Source organism: Amblyomma mixtum, chromosome 4, assembly GCF_055824585.1.
Source record: "Amblyomma mixtum isolate Tamu chromosome 4, ASM5582458v1, whole genome shotgun sequence".
Lineage (NCBI taxonomy): Eukaryota > Metazoa > Arthropoda > Arachnida > Ixodida > Ixodidae > Amblyomma > Amblyomma mixtum.
Window position 1 is genome coordinate 97,749,888 of NC_143015.1, and position 13,140 is coordinate 97,763,027.

Below are 13,140 nucleotides of genomic sequence, written 5' to 3' on the forward strand. Positions count from 1 at the left end.
TCACGTGTAATACTTCGACTCGAACGCTGGCCCGTATCTCTGAACCATGGCGTTGGCGACCACATGGAGCAGCTCGTACTTCTTGAACTGGACCGTGTGGTTGTTGTACGTGAAGCCGACCTCGTGAAAGTCGTCTCCGAGGTCGTCGAAGACGACGCACCTGTCATCCGGGTAGGCGTCCAGCAGCTTCTCCATCTACAAACATGCCCGTATGAAAACGGTTGCTGTGCTTAGTGCTAAACGAACATATCAGGCTGTTTATTGATGATGTGTTGGTGGATACAATCTTTTGTCGCTTAATTTTTTTCGATGTAAAAACTTTGAGATTACTGTGGCGACCGGCATTGGAGCAATACGGAAGAAAAACGTCCACATACTATATCGACGTCCGTGACTGTTCTGACGTCCATGTGCTATATCGACGTCCATAGTTATTTTCACGTCTAAGTGTATTTTCGTGTTTTTTTCGCCTTTAATTTGTTGACTACTTATACTCCATCAACGAAATTTTTCCCACGGCAACATTTTTTCACACACTATCCGTCATAATCACTCTTTCACACATTTATCTTCAGAAAACGACGTAAACAGCACACGGGCGTTTTTCTGACAGCCGTGACTGGGATTCGATCCCGAAACCTTGGGACGTCAAAGCATCTGTGACACCGCACCGGGACTCTATTGCAAAATGATAAGCATTGTATATGAATGTTCTAAAATTAAAAAAAAAATTGTCAACTAAGCGTTCATTATTTCCACCTGCAAAACAAAGTGAAAATGGCCAATTATGCAGCACTCAAGAAAATTATACATTTATTCGCTTTTTTTAAATAGCGTGGCACGTAAAAAGTTGCACAGAAACAGTTCTGAACGTTTCGAATAGGAATCGAATATGTAGAAAAAAAATGCTTCAGATATCAAGTATCTCTTCAGTCTGAAAAAATTATATACAGAATGTTTTACCTAAGACTGTACGAAATTTTTTTAAAATAGCTTTTTTGAGTTAGAAGAGTGCTTTTTTCGGCATGACATTGTCAGCGGTGTGGAAGATCAGTATGGAGCTAAGACGTGCTAACTAGCAGGCTTGTTTGGTTAATTAATATTGAATAGTTAGCTTTTTAACTTTTACCGTTATGCTCCTTAATTACTGGGAGGCGTGTAGCCCACTGTAATTAATATCCATATCAGTTTTTAGATTTTCGAAAGCGTGGTTAACCTCGGCGCTGAGGCCCAACAAATATTGGCTATTTCGACGAGTTACATGCACTGGAGAGGTTGATTTGCTCGCAAGTCTCTCGAAAGCGCATGCATTTTGGCTCGATGTAGCGTAAATTTGTTGGGCCACAGAGCCGAGGGTAACGGCGTTTTCCAAATTCTCATAACTGATATGGTTATCACTACGGAGGGCTTGTACACACCTCTCGATAATGAAGGAGATTAACAGCAGTAGTTAAAAAGTCAACTATTTCATATTAGTTAACCAGCCTGCTAGTCAGCATCACGTCTTTGCCTGCTTCATCACTTCTTCCATCATCCAGCTTCAAGACACCCACTTCTAAAATCCCCGATAAGAACTTCAAGTCGCCTTAGCCATAGCCACCCCATAGCCGGTATCAAGACCCGTACATTAGCAATGAATAGTTCATTTTTCCCCAATGCAATAACACTCTGGAATGCCCTACCTAACGACATAGTTTTATGCAACGATTCAAAGTCCTTTCGAACAGAACTCGCCCGTCATCTTCGGAATAAGTGAATTCCTTGTCATTTTTACCACGTATTGATCACTGTCTTTCATCTGTGCTCGCTGCCGCAAGCGAATTTTTTTCTTTTTATGCTTTCACTGCACATGTACACCCTTCATTATTTTTCTTTATTTTTTTCTCTTTAGCTTTTGAAGTTTGTAGTGTGTGTTATTGCGCGCGCGTTTTTTTATGCTTCTTTTATATGAATTGTAGCCCCTCCTTATGTAATGCCCTCGGGCCTTTAAGGATGAAATAAATGAAATGAAATGAAATCTTAGGTGCATTCTAATGTACTACAGCGCTCAAAATGCTATGCCGAAAAAAGCACTCTTCTAACTCAAAAAAATCCAATTTTTAAAAGTTGTGTAACGCCCTAGGTGAAACACCCTGTGTAGGCCTTTTCACGACCCTCGGGAAAACCGCTTTTCTGGGCTGTTGGCAGAAGCTTAATCCTCAACTCTTTCTTCTACTACAAGTACAGTTCAGTGACCAATATGGCGGCGCCAGTGTACGTGTTTGTGTAAAGGTGTTTAGGCAAACGCCCTTAATTTTTTTCGTTGCGAAAGCAACACTACGCGAGTCGCCGAGCCATTTCGCGGAGCTGCCGAAAGGCCATACTGCGCATGCGCGAGGAGCAGTGACGTCACACGGCGCACAGCTGGCGCGCCGCCGCCGTCGCTGCGCGGGTGACTCAGACGTGCCGCCACCCCGCTCGCCAGTTGCGCATGCGCAGTAGCGGCGCATATAGCTAGCGTGCCGGGGCCGCCGCCGCTGCCGCGCGCTCTCCATCGCCCCTCTCTCTTTCTCTCCTCGTTGCTTTCGCAATCCTCCAGCTTTAACCAGAGCTAAACCACATCAAAAAATTTTTTTTTTCAAAATAGTGTTCGCTGTTTGCAACCGAAATTAAGCAAAAAGACAGACACATCAGCATCATAAACAAAACGACGTGCTCAGAATTGCTCACACCTTAATTACCACAACAGTGTAATATGGTCACGTAAATTGAGTGCAGAAATTAACCGTTAGCTGTGATCCAATCAAGCTCGGTGTACATTCTAAACAGAAAGTAGTAAAAAGGGAGTAATTAAGCTGTCATGATGTAAAAACAGCACACAAGGAACGGAAAGGAAACGACGCAGACAAGTGCTAACTCGCAACTGAGGTTTATTGCTGACACTCGCAATATAGGGTAGTCACTTTAAAAACATAAAAACAAAAACAAGAACACGCAGTCCCTCCTCGAAAGACCGAGTCAGAGGGGAAAAAAATGCAATTTTAGCATCAGGCGCCACTCATCGCTGTGGAAGGATGAGTTAACCAATCGTTATCAAAAAAGGAAGTAAATGCAACGCTGAGGCTAAGAAATTGATTTCACAGTCTGCCAAGTTAACAGAGGGCTCACTGATACAAAGATTCTGACATTTCCTAATATGGTATGCCTCGCGTACGCGCTGATCACGATGTCTGAAAAGTATGACAGTACTAGAAAAAATCGGTTTGCAAATTTTCCCCTTCTGCTCTTCTTTTTTGCTGCATTCCCGGCAATGCTCAGGAAGATTCCCATAATCTTTTAGGGAATTACGGTGTTCACCGAGCCTAACATTGAGGCATCACACCGTTTGTCCTACATAACAGCAGGGACTGCGTGTGCTTGTTTTTGTTGTTATGTTTTTAAAGTGGCTACCTTATATTGCGCGTGTCAGCAATAAACCTCAGTTGCGAATTAGCGCTTGTCTGCGTCGTTTCCTTTCCGTTCCTTGTGTTCCTTGTGCGCTGTTTTTGCATCATGAACATTATCCAATTTGCCCAACTTTCGGCTTTGCTTAATTAAGCTGTCCTCTATAGCACCCCCTTTCATAAAAGGAAGTGCACTAGAGGACAGCTTACCGCCTTTTTACTCCCACATAGGCGTATTCGTGTTCAGAGTGTAGGAAAAGCGCGTACCTTATATCTCATCGTGTTGGCGTCGTCGTAAGCGAAGTACCCGGTCAGGTTTCGCTGGAAGAGACCCTTCCAGAAGTGGGTGTACGTCGTGTTGTCGAACTCGTACTTGTATCCAAGCTGCTCCACCGGATATACCGTCCCGTTGATGCGGTTGGTGAACTGGTGACACACCGCGGTAAGCGCAGACCGAGAAGATGAAAGGGAAAAAATTTTTAGAGGATAGCGTTAAAGGTGCAGTGAAGAGGAATCTGAACTCGTCTTTTTGCCGCTGGAACTCGATCTACACGTTCCCAGCATTCTTAGAAACTTCGATGTATTGCCCTGTGTGGCCGATTTCCCTAATTAAATCGAATTAACGTCCGGCTCCCACCTTTTTTTTTTCATTCTCCCTCGTACGGTGGGCGGAGTCGACCAACGCGTGGAGTGCCTTTCAGCCAGCTCCGTGGAGGCTTTGCTTTAGCTTTATTTTGTTTTTAGGTTTCCGTGAATAAATAGTTTCATTCGCAGATAATATAGCCGCAAAATAAGCCCGAAGAAATAAAAATACGCGGGGTCTATTTCCTACTACGGACTACTACGTATTACTCCGCCGAAGGCAGAGCGGCAAGCCGCCACGGGACTGGGTGAAAGGCACTCCACGCGTTGGTTGACCCCGCCCACCGTACTGGGAGAATTAAAAAAAAAGGCGGGAGCCGGACGTTAATTTGATTTAATTAGGGAAATCGGCCACACAGGGCAATAAATAGAGGTTTCTAAGAATGCTCGGAACGTGTAGATTGAGTTCCCGCGGCAAAAGACGAGTTCAGATTCCTCTCCATTGCACCTCTAATGACTTAATGCCCATATATGAGGAATTGGTCATTCTCCACTTTACATTCATACGTCCCCGGAAGTCCTAATACCACTCCTTGTGCAATGAATGCAGCGGTTAAGGGATGCGCCACTGCTCTGCGATGGCTGGGGTTGACACCAGCGGGTCTTATTGTAGGACACAGGTTGCTCATCCCGGGCAGCTTCTTGCCGCGAATCGATAATTTAACTATCTGCAGGGGTGCGCAAATCGCTCACATGCCGGTGAGCACGTTGTGATGACGCCACAAGGTCACGTGACCTGGGTTGCTTCTCTGGGGTTTTTTCGCGGATTTTTCACTCACTCACGGACGACGACACCGACTCCGACGCCGGATTTTCTGCGACATGAGGACCCGTAACGCTATCGCGTTGAAACAATGCGGACTCATCAGTAGCGCGAACTCAGTGCACCAGGCGCGCGTATGGAATGCAGGTCCCTCCAATATGAAAGGGAACAATGTTTGAGCATTTGGTTTGGCTTATTGGGGTTTAACGTCCCAAAGCAACTGAGGCTATGAGAGACGCCGTAGTGGAGGGCTCCGGAAATTTCGACTGTCTGGGGTTCTTTAACGTGCACTGACATCGCACAGTACACGGGCCTCGAGAATTTCGCCCCCATCGAAATTTAGCCGCAGCGGCCGGGATCGAACCCGCGTCTTTGAGCATTAAATTATTGATTACTGCATAATGCATGACAAGTACACTTCTGCACCGCCGCGGTGGCTCAGTGGTTACGGTGGTGAAAACTTTTATTCTGTGAAATAGAGTTTGGGAGCCACACAGTGGCCCCGCTGCATGGTCGGCGTCCCTAGTCCGGGACACCGCATGACGAGGCCCCGTCTCTAGCCCGTTTCACCAGAGCCCTTTGGGACTCAAGCGAGGAGCAGTTGAGGAGGGCGGTCTCCCATGCCTCTCGGGAAGGGGTAGGGGAAGGGGGGAGGTGGGGATTTTGAGTACATGCCCACGCCATGTGGAAGATATCACAGGTCTCCCCACAGTGTGGGCATCGCCCATCCGTGTTAGGATCGTAATGTTTTATGATTGCAGGACAGAGTAGAGTACCTGTCTGTAGGCGCCTTAAATTTCGCTCCTCCGTCTTACTCAGCCCTTTTGCAGGGTCCGGGAAAAGGCGGTGGTTGTCGCTATAATGTGTTAATATTTCCCTGAATCACAGCAGCGGCTGGTTAGTCTCCGAGCCAGAAGAGCTGGGATGAGGAGCCCGGTGAGTAAGCGCTCGGGCAGCCGCGTCAGCGGCCTCATTAACTCGTAAGCCCTGGTGGCCAGGAGCCCAAATGATTCTTTTGGGTGTTGGATCAGTGACAGTTCGTCGTAGAATACAAGCAGCTAAGGGGGAGATCTCGGCTGCTGACCCGAAAGACGCGGGTTCGATCCCGGCTGCGGCGGCTGAATTTCGATGAAGGCGAAATTTTAGAGGCCCGTGTACTGTGCGATGTCAGTGCACGTTAAAGAACCCCAGGTGGCCGAAATTTCCGGAGCCCTTAACTACGGCGTCTCTCATAGCCTGAGTTGCTTTGGGACGTTAAACCCCAATAAACCAACAAACCAAAGTTGACTTCTTTCTGTTTTCTAACTAGTTTTCGTCTTTTTTTCTGCAAACTGATTGCTCCCTTTCATACTGTAGGAACCCGTAGCAGACGACGCCGATGATGGTGACGAACAGCAGACAGAAGCACCTTCAATGGACGTTAAAGCTAACGAAAGTTGTTTCACGGGGCTGCTTAGGACCCCGCTATTTATGTGGGTCTGGAGCACGTAGTCTGGTTTTCTGCAGGTCTTGCTTAGCACAGCCACCTTTTTACAACACGTGGCGCCCCCTGGGGAGAGCCGAGAATTCGTCTGCTACTGGTTGACAACAAAGGCACGTGGGAGACACGCAGGCGTGACCTACTTCAACGAGAAGCCAGCTGCGCCTGCGAAATGACAAATGTTGGATGGATGGATGGATAGGAGCGCCCCCTTTGAAACGGGGTGGTGGAAATTGCCACCACGCTCAGCTTTTCTGTATTATTTTTTTGCTTACTGTGTTGGCAATTCTCATTAAGATTCGCCATCCTCTTTATCTACGGTTTCCTACAATTCTAACCTTATGCCACATCTCTGCTTTTTAGTCACCAATCCTCCAATCGCTTTTTGCTAACTTCCACTGCAGATTTATTTACATGACCATTGTTATCTTAAAACCCTAGGGCCTCAGAAAGAGTGACTGTGCCTGCATCGACATCCGGATGGATAACATTACATTTGATTATGAGGTGTTCAATTGTTTCCACAGATCTACCACACACTGCACATGTGTCATCTTCTTCGTTAGATTTCTTTTTGTAGCTGCGCGTTCTAAGACACCCTGACCTAGCTTCAAAAAGTACGGCACTGCCTCTTGAGTTATCATAGAAAAATTCTTTCCTGATCTGCCTTTTCCAGTATTGATATAGTTCTACACTATGTTTCTTTTCTATTGAATTCATCCAATTTTTAACTTCCGCGTTTTTAACCTGTCGTTTAATGCTCTTTCTTTCTCCGTCCTCATGACCGGCATACTTGCTTGTCAGTTTTCTAGTTCTTTTCCGCCACTGTGAGTCAACGCTCTTTCTGTATAAATATTTAAATACCTTAGCTGCCCACCTGTTATCGTCCAATTTCCTCAGGCGTTCTTCATATAGTATTTTACTCTTAGCTTCCCGTGCTTCGAACGATGCCCAGCCCATATCCCCTTGTACTGCCTCGTTTGTGGTTTTGCCGTGGGCACCTAGTGCTAATCTTCCAACAGCTCTCTGATTTACGTCTAATCTCGACTGAAGCACAGAACCGCATTGCCGAAAGCAAGTCCCGGCACCATTATTCCTTTCCAAATGCCTCTTAGTACTTCATATTTGTTGTACCCCCATAATGCCCTATGATTCATTATCCCGGCGTCTCTTCGTCCTTTTGCCCTAAGAGCCTGTTCATGCTTTTCCGTGTATATCTGCCCTTCGCTTAGCCATATCCCGAGGTATTTGTATTCGGCCACTTTGGGTATTTCGTGACCTTGTATTGTAAGCACCTGATCAGTTGTATAGTTAAAAATCATCACACCTGATTTAGTTGCGCTAAAACTGAATCCTAGAGCGTCTCCTTCGTCTCCACAGCAATTAACCAAAGTTTGTAAATCTTCCTGGCTATCTGCTAACAGTACAATATCGTCCGCATACATTAAACCCGGGAGTCGCTGCTCAGCTACATTTCCGCCTAATCTGTACGACAGATTATAACCTAGATTACTTTCTTCTAGCCTTCTTTCCATATTTATCACATAAAGCATGAACAGCAGCGGTGATAGAGGACAACCTTGCCTTAATCCTTTGTGCACCCCCACAGTTGTGGTACTTTTTTTTCCCTTCCCATGTAATTTCACCTTCATTATCTCGGTAGATTTCCTGTAGAAGATCAATTACCTCATGACCGATACCTAAATCTTTCAATATTCTCCACAGGAGTTCCCTGTTCACGTTATCGTATGCACCGCTTATGTCTAGAAAGGCTAAAAACAAAGGTCTATTTTCCGCCTTAGCTGTATCAATGCATTGGGTAAGCACGAACAGGCTATCATCTAAGCGCCTACCCCTTCTGAACCGATTCTGAAGTTCTCCGAGTATTCGATTACCTTCTACCCATGACTGCATTTTTAATTTCACCGCCTGCATTGCCAGCCTGTACATAACAGATGTTATCGTAATCGGACGGAAGGATTTTGTTCATCTTATCTCCTTCCCCTTTATAAATCAAATTAATTTTACTCTGCCTCCAGCTGTGCGGAATTTGCTGATTTGTTATGACTGTCTCCAATGCTTTTATCAGCGCTTCCTTGCTTCTTGGACCAAGTTCATTAATCAGCTTAATTGGAATTTCGTCTATCCCTGCGGATGTGGTTTGAGGAATATTCGATTCCGCCTTTTCCCATTTAAGACTAGTCAGTTCTAAGCTGTTCTCTATTGTGCTGTCCTGTGTTGCCGCCTCACTTGGGGAGATTGCCCCATTGTCGTTGCTAAAAGACGCAGCTATAAATGACGTAATGTAGTTCACAGCATCGTCTCCCTCTAAAGATTGCGCGTGACATCTGCCGCCATCTAACGTGAACCGGCGTGGCCTCCGAGACAGAGCACTCCCTGGAGCTGATCGCGGAGGCCACGGACTGGGCACGCTCAGTAGGAGCTGGCACTTGGAGGAAGGAAAGCGGGTGTGTGAAAAAGGCAGCATCCTGTCCTGCAACGAGTGAATGAGGTGAAGTGCAGTTGTCCAGATGCTCACCCTTAAGCGTGTGTAGCGCTGGACGGCGTCTGTTCGACTCGGAATCTCCAGCTTGAAGTCGATGGTTGCGCCGCTGGTCTTGGCATAGTTTATCGCCGATGAGACGGAGAAGCATATATGGTTGCGGTTAAGCACCGTCTTCCAGTGGGGGAACTCTTTCAACAAGTCCAGCTGCGACGAAGAAAAGCACGCATAGAGGTGCACGGCCATGCGCAGGTGCAATCAGGGGCGAATGGGGACTCCACTGGAGTTGAGAACAACTCGAATTTCGTCATAGAGTAGGGGAGGTCCACCTGTATGCCCCCGGTTTTGGGTGCATAACAGATATAGATCAATGCGTAGTCACGGTCAAAGGTGCAAGAATTAATGAAAGTAAACACGTCAGCCGATAGACCATCTGATGTCCGCGCATGCTTCCAGCATTTAATGTACTCGCATACCTGGCCGCGAAAGCTCTACTCCCGAGAAAAGCTGAAGGTCATGTGGCTATGAAATTTGACCTCCAAACCAGAAGGAGCGGAGGCTTGGCTCTGACGTCATGCCACGTGACTCGCATGCGGAGCCAGTGACGACACTCTCGCAACTGCCGGAAATCGAGTGAAGCGGCGTTCGCTATATAAAAGCGTGTGTCGTGTGCTTACCTTCACACAAAGCCTTAGATGAGAAACGTGTCAGAACTAATGCTTCGACGATGTATCGTCGCCGTCAAGCGGAATCTGATGGTCTGTACGATATGGAAGGGCGTCAGATTGGATAACCATGCTTAACAGAGTTTTCGATCGTCTTAACTAGGTTCAGTAGGGTTGAACCAAAGCTAACCGTAAATTATTTTGTTACCTGCAAACTAGCGTCCCGTTAGCCTTTGTTCACGAGTACCAAAACACCTCACGTAGTAAAGGTGTGCAGATGCGTATAGGCATGAATACCCGTGTAGTCCACTCGTATAGGAACGGTGTACAGGGACCGTATTGAGCATGTCAAGGGAGAACACCAGCCAAAAAAGACGAAAACACAAGAAGAGAACAGCACAGGACAACGGCTGCACTAACAACTGAATTTTTCATTGAGTACAGACCGCCAGGTAATCACCACGCATGTGCCAAGGCAAACACTCAAACATGATCACTCAAATAACGAAATTCTTTTGTCGTCAACGCTATCGATGGTGAACTGACGTAAGCATCGCAATGTTTGGCAATCTGGAAGTTCACCAGTCGAGCGTCAGTTCACCATCGATAACGTTGACGACAAAAGAATTATTATTTGAGTGATCATGTTTGAATGTTTGTCTTGGCGCATGCGTGGTGATTACCTGGCGGTCTGTACTCAATGAAAAACTGAGTTGTTAGTCCAGCCGTTGTCCTGTGTCGTTCTCTTTTTGTGTTTTCGTCTTTTTTGGCTGGTTTTCTCCCTTGGCATGACATTCCAACAGCCCAACCATTCTGCCCTGCTCCGTATTGAGCAGATTCAGAAGCGCACTCAGTGAGTCAGCCGCTGCTGACTCTTTGTTTCTGAGAACAGTTTCTTCCTATTTTGAACTTCATATTTTTAGAAATTTTCGAAAGAGTTCGCACTAACACCCCGTAGAAGCTTAGGTGACATTTACTGCGAAGTCGTGCCCCTTCACGTTCAGCACGGCACCCAGCGAGGAGGACTACGTGGTTATATCTAAACTGTCGTAGAACCTACGTGTTTATATCGAAGCTCTCGTAGGACCTACGTGTTCTGACTGGTGGCGTATACAAACTCACCATGCCTCGCATGTTGGGGTAGGGCGGGCGAATCGGGTTGGGCGGAGAGGCCCAATAGAAACCGGGGCTGTACATCGCCTGCTGGACGAGGTTGGGCTCGTCCGTCGTATTGCTGGTGCTCAGGCCCACGAAGTCGGCCACACTGCGGGCAATGATGGTCAACGAATTACGAGTCCCGTACTAGGCCTACAACTCACGAACGAAGCTACAAATGCGCTTCAAATAAGAGCGACCAACCAATAGCGCTAAACATTTGTCTTGACGTCGCGGTTACCCGCCTTGCACTTAGCATGGCAACGCGGGTGTCTACAAACGTTGATAAAATGCCAGTGTTGCAGTTTCCTAGAGCTGCGAGCTCATCGCATGGGGTTTTCATCATGCGCGGCGCAGTATGAGAATACCGACAGCCGCTGACAAAAACCGAAGCATAAAGTATTGGAACGTGGTACGTTGTAGGTTGGCCCTTACTACGACAGCGGGACAAACCGTCAGGTGCAAAAGTAACAGGCCTCCTCTCCTCCCCCCGCCCCTCCAAGTTCCGGCCCGTGCCACTGCGTGGGGGCGCCACCTGACAAAACACTTCCTCTGTACACACCGGCGAGTGGGCGGGTTTGTTACTTTTGCCCCCGATAGCACATAGTGCCACTTGCTTCAAGAGCCGACAAACGGCCAACGGTGCACGTACGCACCGTATTTTGGCGGGCTGAATACCACCGAAAAGTCACACAAACCATTAAGTGTGTTTACACCGTAAACTAATAGGTATCCTTGGTGTTCTGTGAGTTTTTACAAGCGCGGGTGCGCAATACTCATTTTTCACAAGGCCGCACCGCGCATGAGCGCCTCTTCTCCCCCAGCTCCACTGGTTGAAAATCATAGACTTTCTTACTATTACCTAGAGGGAAAGCTGGCAGCCCGTCTATGGGAGTTTGCATGGCGACCCCTCGAGACCACTTCAGCCACCATGGGCGCTCAAAGCATCATGGGGCGGTGAGCTACTTGTTGCGGAACTGCAACTTTTGACCAAAAAATAATAGAAAAATTAAGCTGTTTGATAACTACAAACGTCCTAATATTCAATATCTTGGCTAATGATTGCAACAAACGAGCAGAAAAGCATTTAAGTGCAAAGTTTGCCCAAAATAAGAGACGACTCGCTCTCCTATTGGCCTAGTAATGAACACTATAAAAACTAATATTTCGTAATTAACAGGCGCACTTCTAAAAGTAAATATGTTTTCAAAAAAGATGTTGTTGCTTAAATAATATAAGAGGTTTTTTAATGGCATTTCGGAAAAGTGAAACCTTTTATTGGCGTCGTGTGTCGTCGCGTTTTCACTACTATGGGTTTTGCACACTGCGTTCGAGGGAAAGTCGTCTGCGCACACACGAACAGAGTTTTCGGAATGAAACGTCTTAGTAGTGCGACTCCATGTTTCCGAAAAATTACGACTGTGCCGCAACAAGTAGCTCACCGCCCCATGATGCTTTGGGCGTCCATGGTGGCTGAAGTGCAGCGCCGCCAGCTTTCCCTCTAGGTAATAGTAAGAAACTCTATGTTGAAAATGAAACCGCCTGCTCCTACTGCGCAAGCGCAGTTCATGCTAGTGACACGCGCATGCGACAGATGGCGCCAGCTGTCAAGCACACACGCCACGGAGCCGGCGCAGCTGGCTTCTAGTGGAACCAGATCGCGCCTGCGTCTCCCACGTACGTTTTTTTAAGCGAAAAGCTTCACTAGGCTCGCCAACACCGCGCTTCGCGTGAGCCACCCCTCGGCGCCGCCGCGGCGCGCGCTACATCGCCGCTTCTCCTCCTCGCCGCCATTTTACCTCTCGGCGCTGCCGCGCGGTCGCCGCCGCCGTCCCAAGAGAAGAGATTTTAATATCCTTGTATAACGTACCTAAAACAGCACGTTTTGGAAAAGCTAGAAAGCTATACCCAAATTGTAACCCTATGTATGAAACCTTAAGCTAAACCACGAGAATCGCCACGAAGCATTTCGCTTCGAGATATCCAGGCTTAACACTTTAGCTAAGCCTCACCCCAACTTTATTTTTTAAACCAGCAGAAGGCGAATTTTCGGCACTCCCCGGAGGGTGCCGCGTCGTGTGAGAAAGGCGGATCCGACGCTACCCAGTTTAGCTGGAAAAATACCACGCGTAGCTCAGTGTGATTGTCGACAATGCGGTGGACTAGATGAGTAGGCTGATGGCAAATTTTAATGGCTGCGGAAACATCGCCCTGATTAGATTATTCGGGGACATGAAGTCCAAGAATCCTGAGGTACGATACGTGACGGATGGGGTGACCCGTTATTGTGACAGTGAGGATTGGCGGTGTTGGCTTTGATAGCGGGCTTTTGCAATGAGTAGTAAGTCGCATTTTTCAGGTGTACGTATAAGACAGGCCTACTGTGTCGAGATAACCAGCGACTGCATCGATGCCTTGCCGTAAGACATCCTCCACTGCTCCAGGAGACCCAGAGGGGCACCAAAGATTAAGATCTTCTGTATGCAATTTTTTCGGCGATAAATACATAT

General features: G+C 47.2%; 1 protein-coding gene across 1 annotated transcript; it reads right to left on the reverse strand.

The window, feature by feature from the left end:
* LOC149347542 (uncharacterized) lies at positions 1-10,739 on the reverse strand. Its single transcript, XM_089541597.1, has 4 exons — positions 10,598-10,739; positions 8,847-9,017; positions 3,690-3,848; positions 1-195 (listed from the first exon to the last, which is right to left on the reverse strand). The coding sequence occupies exons 1-4, from the start codon at positions 10,670-10,672 to the stop codon at positions 1-3; spliced, it is 600 nt and encodes a 199-aa protein (XP_089397723.1). The 5' UTR covers positions 10,673-10,739.
* Between the last annotated feature and the right edge of the window lie 2,401 nt (positions 10,740-13,140).

Excerpts from the sequence above, each read along its gene's own strand:
- LOC149347542 (XM_089541597.1), bottom strand. The coding sequence starts at position 10,672 with ATGTACAGCCCCGGTTTCTATTGGGCCTCTCCGCCCAACCCGATTCGC. Across the intron at positions 3,849-8,846 it reads AGCGCTACACACGCTTAAGG|TTCACCAACCGCATCAACGG; the intron begins GTGAGCATCTGG and ends GTGTGTCACCAG. Across the intron at positions 196-3,689 it reads CCAACACGATGAGATATAAG|ATGGAGAAGCTGCTGGACGC; the intron begins GTACGCGCTTTT and ends GCATGTTTGTAG.